Source organism: Mustela nivalis (genome assembly GCF_964662115.1).
Source record: "Mustela nivalis genome assembly, chromosome: 17".
Lineage (NCBI taxonomy): Eukaryota > Metazoa > Chordata > Mammalia > Carnivora > Mustelidae > Mustela > Mustela nivalis.
In genome coordinates, this window is record NC_139036.1 from 45,730,249 (window position 1) to 45,746,825 (window position 16,577).

General features: G+C 50.7%; 2 protein-coding genes across 24 annotated transcripts in view; one reads left to right on the forward strand and one right to left on the reverse strand.

Annotated features, from left to right (window-relative positions):
* LOC309851348 (uncharacterized protein) overlaps positions 1–4,253 on the reverse strand; it is a 49,004-nt gene extending 44,751 nt beyond the window's left edge. The window contains exon 1 of the mRNA XM_082706538.1: positions 4,148–4,253. Within this exon, the coding sequence (XP_082562664.1) occupies positions 4,148–4,238 (91 nt within the window). The 5' untranslated portion in view covers positions 4,239–4,253. The remainder of the gene's footprint in view (positions 1–4,147) is intronic.
* The window catches only part of MAPT (microtubule associated protein tau), a 97,056-nt gene continuing 83,706 nt past the window's right edge, over positions 3,228–16,577 (forward strand). For all 23 annotated transcript variants that reach the window (XM_082706497.1, XM_082706516.1, XM_082706514.1 and 20 more), the window contains exon 1: positions 3,228–3,320. The gene's annotated coding sequence lies outside the window, so the exon portion shown is untranslated. The remainder of the gene's footprint in view (positions 3,321–16,577) is intronic.

The window sequence follows — 16,577 nt, forward strand, 5'->3', positions numbered from 1 at the left end:
AAGAAACTGAAGTTCAGAGAAGCTAGAGAATTTGTCTAAAGACTCACAAGATGGTTAAGATTAGGACCCAACTCTTCTGAAACCTAATCTACTTTTCTTTCCTATGCCATTTCACCTTCCACAGTTCCGCAGGAGGAGCCATGGCTTGCTGAATGTGGCCATGAGATTTCTATTTCAGCAAGAGGGAACGGCAGGGAGAAAGACAGGGGATACATTTTATTGGCCTCAAGTAGTGAGCCATTAGCTACCCATGGTGATTAAATTATCTGGAGTGAATATCCAACCCCACATCATATACAGTGAAATGACAGATCTGCTTAGAATTGTTCTCAGTGCTCATCACTTTAGTTTAATGCAGGCAAATGTGATCATTCAGTATCAGAGCACCACAGTGTCATCAGGTCCTTGTCTATATCTTCAAGGAAACAAGAATTTGAATGAGGATGACTTCATTTGACTGCTATAGTTTATTTTACAGATAGAAATAAAATCACATGTAGCAAAAGCATTGGCAATAAACATGACGATAAATAACTACCATTTATCATTTAATAAATGCCCACTATTTGTCAGGCACTGCATAAGAAACTTTACACGTATGCATACACAAACAAAAACATGCCGTAAAAAAAATATATATAAATTATATATATATAAAGTATAGATATATGGCTATATGGATATATACATTCTCATTTAATCCCTGTATCATTGGCTTTGGTGTGGTGACAACTCTCAAAATCCCAGTGACTCACACAATAAATGTCTATTTCTTATTCATGTTATATGTACTTCCTTGTGTTTTTTTCATTCTGGGACCTAGGCTGAAGGTACAGCCCTATAAGACATGCCATTCTGGTGGAGAAAGAAAGAACGGAAGTAGTAGAAAGTTGCAATGCCTCTTAAAGCTTGTGCTCAGACAAATCTACAACATGTCCATTAATGCTAGTAGCCTAAGACCATCACAAGGCCAAAGTCAAATATCAGTGGGGAAGGAGAGAGTAGAGGTAGTACAGATCACACAGTGACAGGCTAGGACATATAATCCCCATATGGGAAAAAGGGAAAGGAAACAACGAGGGACAGTAATAAAATTTCAGTGCTACAAGATAGATATTAATTCCACTCCCCTCTCCACTTTCCCAGAGAAGATAAATAAATTTTCTAAGCTCCTTCTAGAGGTTGGAAATATCCCTTTCAGCTGGAGTGACTGGGGGAGGCTTTGGTAAAATCTGAGCTAGGGTTTGAAGGTTAGGTAGGACCTTGGTAACGGAAGAAAAAGCAAGGACTTTGTAGGCAAAGGAAAACCCTAGAGTAGAGGTGGGGAAATACCAACCAAACAAGATCAGTTGGCCATGGAGTAGAGAACAGAAAAGTGGAGAGGACAGGGGCTCCTTGAATGCTGTGGAGTTCGAGGCTAAGGAGTAGCTAAGGAATAAGGGGTAGATAGAAACCTTTAGATGTTTTTGAGCAAGAGAGTGCCATGATTAAAATGATTGCCTTTTTAGACTGCTCTGACTACAGGGTGCAGGGTGGGCTGACATAGGGAGAAAAGGAGAGCAGCGTGACTAGTCAAGTAACTACATTTCCAGAACCAAGGTAGCGTCTTTAACTAGGATGGTGGCCATTGCAACAACAATAAAAAGGTTAATTCCGGAGACTCAAAACCAGTGGCTTCAAAAATTAGCCTGCGGTCTTCATCACCCACCGAGTACTCCCAATAATAACATATTAATCCTGTGTGAATAAAGCATTTTTAACAGCCTGCTTTTTGTATTAATGTGTAACATACAATATTGGGGTTTGTTTGGGTTTTTTTTAGATTTTATTTATTTATTTGACAGACAGAGGTCACAAGTAGGCAGAGAGGCAGACAGAGAGGGAGGACAGGAAGCAGGCTCCCTGCTGAGCAGAGAGCCCCCACGCGGGTCATGACCTGAGCCCAAGGCAGAGGCTTTAACCCACTGAACCATCCAGGCGCCCCTGTTTGTTTGTTTGTTTGTTTGTTTGTTTGTTTTTTAAGAGAATGTAAATAATATGCACCTTAAAGCTTCAGGACAAGATCCCATCCCCCCCAGGACAAGATAACTGCCCCCCAAGCCCCATACATATACAGCCTCCCACTGCCAGGGCTTAAATTAAATGTTGGGTAGACCAAGTAAAGCCAAAGTTGGGGGGCCGGGTGACTGGGGGAATGAAAGCCACTGGTCAGTTTCAGTGAGGTGCGCTATCCAGGCGAGAATCTCCAACAGGCACTTGGAAATTGGGATCCCAAGCTCTACTTACGGATAACAGTGTTTCAACAAGCAAAGTAAAAATAACTGTATTATATGAAAATACTTTGCAACGTGATAAGCGGTATTGGCAACTTCGTCTAATTTAACATTTTATTCTTGGGTCACGATTAGGTAAATAGTAGACTGAATGCTCCTTATAAAATACCAACTAATCCACTCCAAACCTGTATTACTGCATTATGACTGAGTCTGTTTAAAGTGGATTTACTAAGAACCCACCTTGGTCAAAAAGAAAAACGGTGGAAAGAAAACAGGTGGAAAGAAAGGTGACCCAGGGAAACTAAACTCCAACAACGGATACCATTTCGGGAAACTCAAGGGCTCAGGCTGCCTGGCCAGACATAAGCAGGGCGAGCCCAGGGAAAGCCCTGAGTTCCGGGGTGGAGGGACTGCGGAGCTATGTGGAAACCCGCCCAGGACCTTTTCGAGATAGAACATCACCCGGACAGGAAGGAAAAGGGGCAGCGGATCTGCGAGACCGAGCACCAGCCTCTTCCCAAACCCCGGACGCAAGTTACACTCTCTCTCCCAAGGGCGGAGACCCCTTAGACAAGACAAAGACCAGCGAGGGAAGAGACATGGAGTGCGCATGCGCCACGCAGTGCGCATGCGCATAGAGGCCGGCACCGCGGCTCGATTTGTCGGGGGAGGGAAGGAAGGAGAAGGGAAGCGTCAAAAGGAGCGAGCTAGGAGGCGGGGGAGGGCCTAGTGGTGGGGTGCTCGCGCGCGCCTACTGGTGGCCGGAGGAGAAAACGTCCGCGAAGACCTCACTGCTGACCCCTCCCTTGAGAAGGCTCGCGCTCCCGCTGCTCGCGCCTGCGCCGCCTGCCGGCCTCGGGAACGCGCCCTCTCGCTGGTGCGCGGGCTCGCTCTCCGCCACCTACCAGCTCCCGCACCAGCAGCAGCGCAGCCGCCGCCGCCGCCGCCGCCGCCGCCGCCGCCGCCGCCCACCTTCTGCCGCCGCCACCACTGCCACTTTCTCCTCTCTTTCCTCTACTGTCCTCGCCCTCTGTCGACTATCAGGTAAGCGCGAGGCTCCTCTATCTGCCTCCCCGTCCGCCCCCTTGCACTCTCAGGCTGCCGCCCCTCGTCCCCCGCCGCAGAGATGGGTTTCGTGAGGTAAGCATAGGTCGGGGGCAACGGCTGGGGCCCCTCCCTGCGCCGTGTGCGCTCGGGGCTGGGAACAGGGCGGCTTGGAAAGGGACCCATGCAAGGGATGCACGCACGCATATGTGTTGGTGTGTGTGTGTGTGTGTATGTGTGTGTGTGCGCGTGTGTGTGCGCGCGCGCTCTGGGGTGTCCTTAAGACCCGCTTCACGCGGACCGGGCCAGAGGTTGTGCCCGAAGGGTGGGGCGCGGATGGCGATGACCTGGGGGAGGGGGCTGCTGTGCACTCTTGCTCGTCACCTTTTGCCGCAATGGGCGTGTGTCTGTACATGTGTGTGTTAGGGGGTGTCTAGTGACGACCCCCGAAACCGAACCCGTAATCCTATTTCTCTGCTTAGGTTTGCCATAAGCCCTTCAGGAAGGTATGGATCCGGTTCTAGAAAAGATGAATCCCTGCCTGCCCCTCCCTACAACTCCCTGTCAGCAATTCCAGTGGGGCTTTCACTGCCCCTGATTTAAGGCGGTGGCCCACTCCCTCCCCGTTTTCCTCCTTCAGAAACCCGCAGGGGACGTTTGGGGGCTGGGAGTGCAATCGAGGAGATGGGGAGGGGTCCAGGCGCTGTCACTTTCGTTGCCCTTCCCCCTGCGCGCGCCTGGCACCAAAAGGCGAGCCGCGCCGTGCCCGAGACAAGGTAGCGCGGGGATCCCGGTGTGGGCTCGGAGAGGCAAAAGGCTGGAGTCACCTGGCCTTGCAGTGTGGAAGGACTCGGTAGCGGCGGATCCCTGCTCGCAACCGCAGCCCGGCACAGGCACGCGCGGGGGCTGCAGGTGCATTTCGGGGCGGGCCCCTTTCTCTGCGCTCTGCGCCTGGCGTCCGGCGTGTGCGCTCCCTGCGGGAGGCGCGGGGCTGGCGCGCAGGGCTCGCCCCTCACTGCGGCAGTGGGTGTGGATCGGGGTGGGCAAGGAGGGGGAGAGTAGGCTTGCCTCCTCCCACTCCCACCCCTGCTTTTTTTCCCCCTCCAAACGCGAGGTGCCATCTTTTTGCGGCGTGTCACGTCTTTACTGTACCCTGCCAAGCCGGGTGGCTAGGCTTTGGAGGACAGGGCGGGGACTGTAATTAAGGTGGGGGGGACACGATAATCAGCGCTGAAGTCTTGGTATTTGGTTGCTGTGGGCTTGAGCCCTGGGGGCGTTCACCCCTAATCTTTCTCGGAGGCTAGATGCTTTGTTTGTAGAGCTTACGTGATCTGCGTTGCCAGCCCTGGTTTTTTGGCTCTTATCTATGAGAGTGTTTAACCAAGGGCCCTGCCCCTGCCCCCCTATTTTCCGCCCCGCATTTTCGAGCCTTTTGTTAGATCTCGGGCTGGCTCGGGTCAAGGAACCCCAGTCACAGCCCTGAGGGCATGGATGGAACGGCCGTGACCCCGCTCGGCCCCTTCCCCGGAGCCAGGCGGCGCGCCAGGAAGAGTTCGCGGGGCCGAAGGGCTGGGATTCGAGGTCTCTGCGCGCTGTGCGGGTGGCCGCAGAGGAGGAAGCCCCTTCCTCCATCCTGAGAGGCCTGGGGGCCACCTCCCACGGGCTGCCCACTAAGGGTCAGCGGTGACCCCCGGGAGGTGGCGGAGACAGCACGCAGGCTGAGCCCCTCTCGGCTTCTTGCCCTGTTGCTTCGCCAGATGGGAGAAAGTAAGGAGGGGGCAAGAGGGTTCCTCCTCTGCTTCGGGCCACACCCATTTTTCCTGAGATGACTTGGGGGGGGGCACCGAGGGGTGGTTGCTATGGAAACCACACGCGTCCGGAGAACAGACCTCCGGGCGTTGCCCCGCCCCTTCCCAGCCAAGATTTTGAACCCAAGGGGCAGGCGAGGCCGCGGCCCTTCAGTCTTTCTGAGGCTGCTGGGGGTAAACCGCCCCCAACCCTGAGCTGGTGACTCTTCCTAATTGGCCTCCGGCGGCCTCAACCACCCAGATTAGCGTCCCTCATGTATTTTTATTATTGTGGCTGAATATTATTTTGGAAACGTACAAGATTTTAACTTAAAGGCCCGAGTACACTGCCACCCTTGAAATGGGGAGGGAGCGGGAAAGGGGGTTATGGACGCCCTGGCAAGGGAGTCCGAGCTTCGCCCTCCTGCCACGAGCCGGGTCCGCGCGGTTTTCTGGTTAATTCTATCGCTGCAAACTGATGCAGGGGCGCAGTTCCGAGAGGGATGAGCATCCCTAGAGCCCAATCATTCACGCGAGCTGCCCAGATTGATCTGAATGTCCAGGGATTGGTCGGGCTGGGGTCGAGAGCCCGCCAGAGGCCCGGCTGAACCTTCCTGGCTGCGGCGTCGGAGGTCGAAGCCAGGAAGTGTGGGGCCTCCCTGCAGAGTTGAGCCCTCCAAGGGTGGGGTGCAGGAGAGGCTCAAGGATCGCTTCGAGCATCTTCTCCTCTCGCCCCCCTCCACCTCCTCCACCCTAGAGCTGGGCGCGGAATTCTGGTTCCAGACAGAGCAAGGGTCACAGAGCGGCCCTGAGAACCGGTAGCCCGTGGCCGCAGCTCCCCCGAGGGGGGGCCGCGGGCGGATAGGTCACCTCCTGTCGGTTGGAGGAAAGGGAGCACGGCGGGAGCGAGCACATTTAGCTCAATGCCGGGAACAAAGCGCAGTCCAGACGTCCGCGATTTTGCTCCATTTTGAAATGTGTTGGCGCTTTAGTGGGGCTCTGTTCGGCAAGGCCTGGGAGCTGTTCAAGGAGGAATCCCGGGCGCCAGTAGATGGATCTTCGTACTTGGATCCGGAAACACCATCCCTGGCTCTCCTCGTGCTTGAAGTAACCGGCTTCCCCCCTCCCCCTCCTGGGATCTCGAGGGATACAGCGTTTGAGCCCATGCTCCTAAGGGAAAGGTCCAGGCACAGTTCCGAGAGCTATCGATTCCTGTCCCCGACCCCCCATCAGGCGGGAGCTCATTTATGTCCCGGAACACCCCATTTGGCCTCTGGCACGCAGGAACCTCCAGGCGCGGTCTCCAGCTGGGCTCAGTTGGGCTGGAACCTGGGACAGCGACTGCGGGGCCTGGCTCTCCAGGCCACCTCGTGTGTGTGCTCAGGCTCCGCAGGATGGGTTTTTGATCGCTAACCCCTCCCATCGACCTGTCCTACGGCAGAAAGAGAAATGTCTTTCCTACCTAAATAAATGAAGGTATTATTTTGCAATTTATGATGCTGCTTAGGTTTGCTAGATAAGAATTGCTTATCCATTCCTCCATCTCCAGACCCTGCCTCTAAACAATAAATGAATTACCACCCGCCCCACCCCATCCCAGTGGCTGGTCCCAAGTGACTCCTGAAGCTCATCAATTCTTTTACCTACAGCTGCTTCTGAAACAGCTTGTGTTTACTGCAGTAATCTGGCTTAGCTCTTGGGGTTGCCTTTGGATAGTTGCGGGAGAGTTTTGTTGGCTCTGCTGGTTTTTGGAGAAGTGACAGCCCTTGTCTGTATGTGCCCGCCCCCACAAGCGCCTCCTCCGGCACCTGTCTACGGTGGAAGGGCGTGGCTTGGAACTGGTTTCAGGTATCAGGCTCAGCATCCCTGACAGGAACAAAAGGAATGGATTATTTCCACAAATTGCAAGAAGAAAACTTAGAAGCAGTTTGATTGAGAAAGGGTCAGATTTATTCCGACTGGGGAAAGAGCCCCTTCTATTGGACGGGTGCTTTGACCCACTACCCTTGGAGGGCAGTGCCAGCGGGGAGATGCAGTGAGATCCTGGTGCCCTTTGTTTAGGCTGAATTTTCTTTCTGCCCTTTTAACATCAGTTCATGAACCCATTTGTCGAAAATTTTAAAAAGTTGTGTTTTATTACAACTTCCCTCAGCATTTATGTATATGAATATGGTTTGAGTGGCTCCACATCTGTGTGTGAACATGTATTAGTTTTCTAGTTAAACACCTGATAGTTTTCCAACTAGATAGTATTCTCCCTATGCCCACCTTGAAAAAGAATCACTCCAAAACAAATCAAAACACCGTCGGGGCCTTAATACAGTGCTAGACCTAGAATAGGTGTTTGGTCCATACCCATTTAACAAGTAATTGGGTAAAATGGGAAAATGCAGGTCAAAAAGGTGGTAAAGAGAAAACTAGAAGAAGGGGGCTATATTCAAGGTCATGGCATCGATAAGGTTTGGGGGCAAATCTAGTCCAGTTTGTCCCCTGCTCCGTATCCAAGTGGCAGCCAGAAAGCAGTCTGTGCTCCTTGGTGCACCTCCACACCCTCCCTACTCAGCTTCTGAGCCTTCTCCCTTCCCAGTACAGCGCTCCCTGGCCCCAGAGCCCAGTCCCCGCTGCTCACCCCATCCTAGCTGGCCAGAAGAGTGCAGGAGAGAGGATGGAAAGAAAGCACACAAAGCTCTGGGGGGAAACAGATCAGAACTCATCTCTGCCATCTCTGGGACTGTAAGCCCTCCTGGCACCGGAAGTCAGAAGGATGGATGTGGGAAACCCCATTTGTCTCTGCCCCTTCCCCTTCCTCCCGCCCTGCCTTTTTCATTATCCCACTTTAAAAAGTGCCCCCCCACCTCTCCATATCCCCCAAAATACCCACCTCGTTAATTACTTCTCTAACTTGCCAGCCTCACTGCTTCTGCTGGTGGTTTGCAGGAGTCCCGGCATGGAGGAGCATACCTGAGCAGGTGAGGGGAAGAGAGGGTTGCTGCCTCACCAGCTGGGCTGCTTCCAGGAGAGGACCCAAATATTCCAGCTGGGACTCTTGGGTGTATTCCTGTAAAACAGTGGTATTCAGTCCCCAGGGCCATTGAGAGGTTTAGAGACGTCTTTAATTTTCACAACTGGGGAAGGTACCACTGGCTTATAGTGGGTAGGAGCCAAGGACGCTGCCAAACCTCCTGCTATGCACAGGACAGTCCCCCACATCAGAGTATCTGGCCCCAAATGTCACTTGTGCCAGGGTCAGAAGTCCTGCTACAGAAACATTGTTACTCTGGCATTCTTATCATAATGGCACTTATGTTCAGGGAGTGTCTTTTAGGAGGCACTGTTGTAAGTGCTCCCCAGAGATGATCTCATTTCATCCCCTCCAAACCCCCATTTCGTAACAGGTGCTGTTATTATCTCTGTTACGTATGGAGAAACTGAAGTACAGAGAGGTTTAGTAACTCACTACAGGTCACACAGCCAGGGAGTAGTAGAGCTGGAAGTCCAACCCTAGCCTCCTCCTCTTCTCAACTACACGTGGCTTTAATAGGCCTTTGTGGGTTAGCCTGGGAACCTGCGCATGATCTCTGTAACACTGACCCATTGGAAGATTCAAATTCCAAAGCCACTGACTCACAAAATGGACTTCTGAAAGAGTCTGTCATTGGAGCACAACGTGAAGCTTGTAATTTCTCATCTAGCCTTGGCACAGGGAGCAAGGGATTTCACTCAACCTCTGTACCTCTGTTTATAAAACAAAGAGAAAAATATCCTAGGGACCTTAAACCTCTTCCTCCAGACCCAGGTGTTCAAGACGGCTCTGTTGTACAAAGGAGCAGCTGGTTCTGATCAGCTCAGAGAAGGCTGGAAATCAAGACTGGGGAATCATGATATAGACTCAGCTATGGTCAGGGCCAAATCAGTGAAGTTTTAGGGACAGCAGATCCTCATCTTAGGTGCCCTCAGAGAGATCAAAGCTTTGGCACCAGCCCATGGGACCAGCTCTGAGTCTGTGGCTGAGTCGAGTTGGGTGGACATGGGAAAGGGCCTCATGCAAGAATCTCAGGGTTCCCTCGGCAAAGGTGGGCCTGGAGGCTTTTCTCACTTCCTGGGGTGCAGTCTGTACAGTAAATATTCCTTTATGCTGTGGCACAGAGGGACTGCCTGGAACCCTTCATCGCCAGAACTCACTGGCATCCACCTGGGGGAAGAACGGAGGCCACTGTAATCCAGCCCTGTGTGGGCGACCAGACATGCAGCATACACGCCCGTCTCACCCCTGTTACCTCGCCAGCGGGGTTACTGTCCAAGCACGCGTTTCCTGTCTCCAGACACCATGCTCCTGCCACCTGGGCCAAGTTCCTCTCCTGCCCAGATGGCCTCCACCTGAGTGTGGGCAAGCAGGGAGAGGCCGTCTTGAGATGGTTTCTGAACTTTCTGGGTTCTCTGATTAGGAGACATTCTGCAGATGTGCAGCTAAAACCGGCTTCCCCGAAATACAAACTTGAATGACTTCCAGGTGGTTATCTGAGTGTTTTTGCTGTGTTGACATTTTGGTGGGCTCTGTGCTGCTCTAATCAGGGGCACTAGAGAATGAATCCCCCCGGAAATGTATTTTGTGCCTTGGCTATTCAGGGAAAGCTGGTGAGCACCTTAAAGGCAGATGCTGTTTCTTCCTGACAAGCCCTCGGGGCAGGGCCCTGTCTTGCAAAAAGAGGTATTAGGTTTGGCTGGTGATTAAGGATGTGGACTCTAGCCGAGTCCTGGGTGCAAGTCCTGCCTCCCCCACTTTTGGGGGCATAGCAGTACCTATCTCCCTGGTTGCTGTGGGGCTTAAACAGGGCAGAGGGAGAATGCAGGGCTTAGCCCAGGGCCTGGCACATAATAAATTGCTTAGGGAATGGTCCCAAGGCAGCCGCCTCTGGATCAAGGCTTGAGATTGGATGAATGTACAAAGACATCTCCTGACCCTGGTGATGGATACACTTGTAACAGATAAATTGTTGCACTGACTAAGGACCAAGATAGGAGTGGGCAGCTGCCCAACTTGCCTGGAGCCCGGTACAGCTGTTTGGGTGTAAACGGGTCCCCCGAAAATCCCACACACCCATGTCTCATTGTACAGACAGAAATCCTTGCTACAGGCAAGCAGAGAGTGACTTATCATCTGCAGTCCCTGCCTCTGTCCTCTTCCTTCCTGAAATCCGCCCCACGCCAGGAATAGTCTGTGTACACTCCGCGCCAGCCGGAACAGAACCGCGCCCTCCCACCATCCTGGGAACCTCGACCCCGCTTAGCAAGCGTGTCAGGTTTGGAGATCCTACTAGCCTACTCACCGAATTAAGAGCGAGCGCAGATGGGATCGGGAAAGTAATGGAAGGCAGTGGAGAGGATTTACAAATGAAATGCTTAAGCAGGATGTGGAAGTAGGTAAACCGGCAAGCGGGCTTCATGGTCAAGAGAAGAGTCAAGCCGAAAAATGTTCAATAAAACAAACTGGACATGTTCTGAGTCCAGGGGACTCCAAGCATCCCAGGCGTATGCTCCTATCTGAATTACTAAATTTGGTTTAAGAAGCCTTCTTATCTATGCAGTGAAGACTGAGGGTCATACTATGTCAGTTTTTTTTTTTAAGTCATTAAAGCAGAAAAAATCATTATGAAATGATACTCTTGGTGTTTGGATCAGCCGGTTGGAATTTCTTGTCTTTCTTCCCTAAGCCACACTCACAATACCTTATTAAGACTTCAGATTTCAGCTCCTTGGAAAGAGGGATTACACTACCAAGTAATCTGAATGCAGTATCTCTCTCGAGTTTTACTGTTTCATTCACAATCTTTAATATCTCCTTTGACAGTAAAAAAAATTACTCAGTTTTATGAAGTCTTTCCAAAGCGTTCAGCTGGATTTTCCTAAAACCAATGAATGACTTTAAGAGTTTGCCTTTCATTCTGCACTTGAATCTCATCCACTTGTGTCTTATTTAAATTATATGATTATGGTCACAAGGGCGACGGATCTAGAAGTTTGGCTGTGGTAGGAGGAGGCCTTGGCCGTGGACATCAGGCCTTGTGGACCTACCCTTGAATATTTACAGTCTTTCCTTTCTCCTTCTTGCACAGTGTCAGCTAGGACTGAGGCCCTGTGGAGACTGGTATTAAGTGAATGGTGGGCGGTCACCTTCCCTGCCTAGGCCATCTCTTGCCTGCCTTCTAGGACAATCAGCACTTTGAATTCATTCACACAAAATCCCAGGTTAAGGGGTGTTGCAAAATTCTCCCTATAAAGCCCAAAATAAATATAAAATCCCATCTACTATATGAAGTCCCCTTAGTGAAGGAATTTTAGATGAAGATCCAACTATTAAAAACCACTTTGAATCAGCAAGATAGAATTATATCTGAAGCCATTGGAAATGGGGCTGCATTCGTGGCCCTTCCTTTGGTCTTGCCCCTCTCCTGCTCAAGCTGGCATCTAAGAGAAGAGGGACGTAATTATCTCTGGTCCCAGCTGCTAGTCTGCCCACCTACCTGGAGCCCAGTTTTCTGTTTTCGCAGGAAGACTGGATGATGTTGTCTATGGACTTGTCTGCAGTTGTAGCATAAAAAGCCCAGGGTTGCCCTTTCATCTTCGAGGCCTCCTCCCTAGGACATCAAGGGTATTAGAAGACCCCTGGGGTGCATAATTGCTGTCATGTGATCTCCAGCCAACACGTTATGCCAAAAGGGAAGTGCAGGGAAAGACCGGTTCACAGAACTGTGGGACTGTGTTCCTCCTCCAGGGTAAAAGACCTGAATGTGAACCAGTGGTCTGGTTCATGTGTCAGCAGAATCATTCGGGACCAAACGCAGTTAGGCCACTGATGGGTAGGTCATTTCAGAGGTGCTTATTTCCATTTGTTCTCAGTTGGACATTGGCACCAAACCATCGTCCTAACTCATGCCCCCTCCCACAGCCTACCCCTCTAAAAGAGGCTTATTGATTAATTAATAATCTCAAATCAAATGCTTTAATACCCAAGGGAAAGTTACAATTTAAAGACTCTCTTTGGTATTTGTTTTATTGGAGAGAGAGAGCACAAGCGCACATGTGGGTCAGAAAGAGAGAGAGAGAAAGAGAGAGAATTGCAGTCAGACTCCCAATATGGGGCTCGATCCCAGGACCCTGAGATCTTGACCTGAGCTGAAGCCAAGAGTTGGACACCCAACCAACTGAGCCCCATAATTATGTGTTTAAATGTAAATATTCAGGGCGCCTGGGTGGCTCAGTGGGTTAAGCCGCTGCCTTCGGCTCAGGTCATGATCTCAGGGTCCTGGGATCGAGTCCCGCATCGGGCTCTCTGCTCAGCAGGGAGCCTGCTTCCCTCTCTCTCTCTCTCTGCCTGCCTCTCTGTCAAATAAATAAATAAAATCTTTAAAAAAAAATAAATGTAAATATTCACTCCCTTATTTGATGTATGTCTAGACTTTTTATATTAGGTTTGCTGAACACTTGACAGCTTTCAACTTTAGTATTGGTAATGCATCAGAATTTAAATTGAGGTATGTTAATAAGTCAAGCAAAGGTTGTATATATGAGTAAAATACTTGTATATAATCTGTGTTGGGGCACGGTAATAATTGCAGTATAAATGCGTGTGAACCTGTCCCTTTCAAAGCTCCCATTGCCAAGAATCACCAGGAATAGCTGTTTGGAAGAGTCCCCAGATCTTCTGCCATCCACCTTCTGTCTCGTCTTTTCCTTAGGAACAGGGAAATTCCACACTGGCCCCAGGACACATGCCTGTGCCTCACCATGGGCCCAGTTTAGAAAGGAAGGATTTTGCAGAACATCTCTAAATCCACTTGAATAATAGAGTCATCAGTCACAGACTCACCTGAACCTGCTTTAACCCTATTTAATCTTTCCCGGGGGTTAATCCTGCAGGATGGGCCTGCTGGGCACCTCCACTGGATTTAGTTCTGCAGGCCTCCTATATCTGGAGTCCCTCCCTTTTTAACCCTGCAGGGAACAATGACTACACTCTGTTCCCTGCAGAGGGTTAAAGACTGAATACATTGAAATAAATCCCTTTCAGTGTCACTAAAGTGCTATAAATAATTATGAACTGATGCTTGATGTCTGATGGGAAAACTTTTTTTTAACTGGCAGGATTCTTGTTATAAATTGATAATCTGGGCCAAGTGACAAAGAACTTTAAAAAAAAAAGAGAGAGATCTGTGGACATTGGGGAGGGTATGTGCTATGGTGAGGGCTGTGAAATGTGTAAGCCTGATGATTCACAGACCTGTACCCCTGGGGCAAATAATACATTATACATTAATTTAAAAAAAAAAAAAAGGTCTCCTTATCGTTTATTGCTGGCAAGACTGAATTCCAGAAGCTAGCCATTGCCTGCCTCATTTTGTGGGCCTGTTATCCCCCGCTGCATGGGCTTGCTTGCCAAACCCTGAATTTAATTGCAGCCTTTCCTGTTTACCATCTGAAGAGACTTGGGACGAAGTGGAAGATTTCCTGTACCTCCATTTTTCCATCTGCAAAATGGGGATCCTGCAATGCCCTCACCCCCAAATGGATACTAATGCAGGCTCCCTTCTCACTGGATAGTTGCAGAGCTGAAATAAAACATTCTATGAGAATTCCTTCGAGCGGCTTAGAAGACCTGCCCCAGGTAGCCAGAGTCAGGCGCTGATCTGAAGTCTCCACAGGGTGAATGGAGCCCGATGCCTAAGGTCATTCAGCTGCCGTCACCCTGCTCCCCTCTTGCCGGCAGGACGGTGCAGGCTCCTTCGCAGGGATGAGCAGCCATCAGCAGGGCCTGTGCCCATGCTGGTTGGACAGGTGGTTGCGGTCAGCGTGTACAGGTCTCCTCTGTTCCCTTCTTCGCAGAGGAGGTCTAAAGCCGGGGTGCAGGACAGGACAGAGGGTGGTCATGTTTGGACTGTAACCTGAAGTGATACCCGGAGAGGGGCAGGGGACCTCCCTGACCCCTATCCTGACCCTCAGGTGGCCTTTCCATTTTTTTTTTTTTAAGATTTTATTTATTTATTTGACACACAGAGAGAGATCACAAGTAGGCAGAGAGAGAGAGAGAGAGGAGGAAGCAGGCTCCCTGCTGAGCAGACAGCCTGATGCGGGGCTCGATCCCAGGACCCTGAGATCATGACCTGAGCAGAAGGCAACAGCTTTAACCCACTGAGCCACCCAGGTGCCCCGGTCTTTTCATTTTTGCAGGGGTTTTCAGTTTTTCTTCCTAATCAGACCAGGACTTGGTACACAATCCCCTATTCAGTTATGCCCAGGGGCAGCCTCTTCTGGCTACTCCGTGTTTGGCCCCGGGGTGGGAACCAATTCAGGCAAGAGTGATTAAATTAAAGGCAGACGTTGACTTGGGTGGTATGATATCTGGTGGCTGTGGGGCGGCTAGAGGCTCAGCCAAGTGTCATTAATTGAAGTGCTGGCACTTGGAATTTGAATGGAGCTAGAGCTGGGTTATTGTGTGTCTTTGCCCTGGGAAGGGGGGTGCTTCTTGTGCATGGGGATGGTGGGTAGTAGGTCAGGGCATGCGTGTCACTGCAGCCTGCGAGCAGCCTGGCTGCCTGAACACAGTCCCTATTGGTCTAAACTAGTTCTGTTGCATGACGATGCTGGTAATAATGGTACGAGCTGGTTGCATTTATTCTACTAAAAACATGGCCTCCTTTAACCCTCCCTCCCCCTCGAGGCAGGGATCATCATCCTTATTTTGCTGGGGAGCAGACTGAAGCCCGGAGACTTCCCAGCTGGAGACGAAGCCAGGTCATGCTTGTCCCCAACTCCCGTGCCTCGCTGCCTTCATGCCTCCCCTCTGCAGGCCACTCTCCACGCCAACAGATGTGTCTTTAGCGCTAATGCCCAGAGAAGCTGTGCCCTCCAGCCTCCCTGAATGGGTCATATGCAACCTGAGCCTGGAGAAAGTATTTTAAACCGAAAGCTAGCCTCTAAACTGGGCTGCCGCTTCATGTCGCCGGTGACGGCAGAACCAAATTTAGTGTCGTGGGCAGGTCGACACTTATCCAACAGAGAAGCTCATTTTTCTTCCCGTTTGCACAAAACATGAGAAATGTCCACACCTGCCACACTTCTTTGGAGGGGTTATGTGTGACCGAAGGCTGGGAAAGGTGGCCAGGAGAGGTCTGGATGTGTAAACTCAGGGGAGATGACATTCAGGTTCCCAGGTGGTGTCTACAGGGAGAAATTGAATTCAAAGTGGGAGTTTTCCCATTTTCCCTGGGCCAGGCCGACTGTCTGCTATTAGGAGAAAGGGTCACTGTGAAAAGGAGGGGCTGGGTGGCATTAGTCAGCCTCCTGGTGTACTGTCTGAGCCTCCTCCCTCAACAATCCACTTTATTTCCCGTGTCTATACCACTGCTGTTCACCTCTAGGACCAGGAAAAAAGGGAGTAATGGGGAGCAGAGAAGGGGGGCTCACATGGACAGGGTTGGGGGCCACACATAGTGGAAAATTAGAATCCGTAGCCTCACCAGGCATGTTAGTGGCACTGAAATTCCTACAGCCACCCTTGCATCTAATGAAAACAAGAACCATTTCTCAGTTCTGTTCTTACCTCCCTCCTCCCTGGCTTTTTTTTTTTTTTTTTAAATCCATTAGCTCTAAAGTAAACTATATACCATGGATGAGATCTCACCCTGGTTTCTTTTGTTGGGTTTTCCTGGGTGGGGAGAAAGACAACCGTGATCATTTCGGACTATAAATTGTATTCAGGGTGTGAGTAGTCTGAGTAGTTCAAGAAATTATTTATTTATTTATTTATTTATTTATTTATTTATTTATTTGACAGAGATCACAGGTAGGCAGAGAGGCAGGCAGAGAGAGAAGGGGAAGCAGGCTCCCTGCTGAGCAGAGAGCCCAATGCGGGGCTCGATCCCAGGACCATGGTATCACGACCCGAGCCCATAGCAGAGGCTTTAACCCACTGAGCCACCCAGGTGCCCCTCAAGAAAATTCTTAAAAGCACCCCAAACTAAAAGATGGGACCACCTGGAGGAACACTGTTGATCCCGGCACTGAGCGCCGGCCTGCTTAGCTCTCAAGAATCTGGGTATGGGGGACGCCTTCGGCTCAGGTCATGATCCCAGCGTCCTGGGATCGAGTCCCACATCGGGCTCCTTGCTCAGCAGGGAGCCTGCTTCTCCCTCTGCCTCTACCTGCCATTCTGTCTGCCTGTGCTCGCTCTCTCCCCCTCTCTCTCTCTCTGATAAATAAATAAAATCTTTAAAAAAAAAAAAAAGAATCTGGGTATGGGCCCCTTTGCCTAAAGCACTGGATGCAAAGTTAGGAGCATGGGAACGCTGAGCAGAGGGCTGCTGTCTCGCTTGTTGGACAGGCTGGGGCATGCTGGCCATATCTGGGCCTCCCGGTGTAGGGAGCTCATTCATCATCAAAGGTTATGGCCCCATTATAGGCACCAGACCCTATG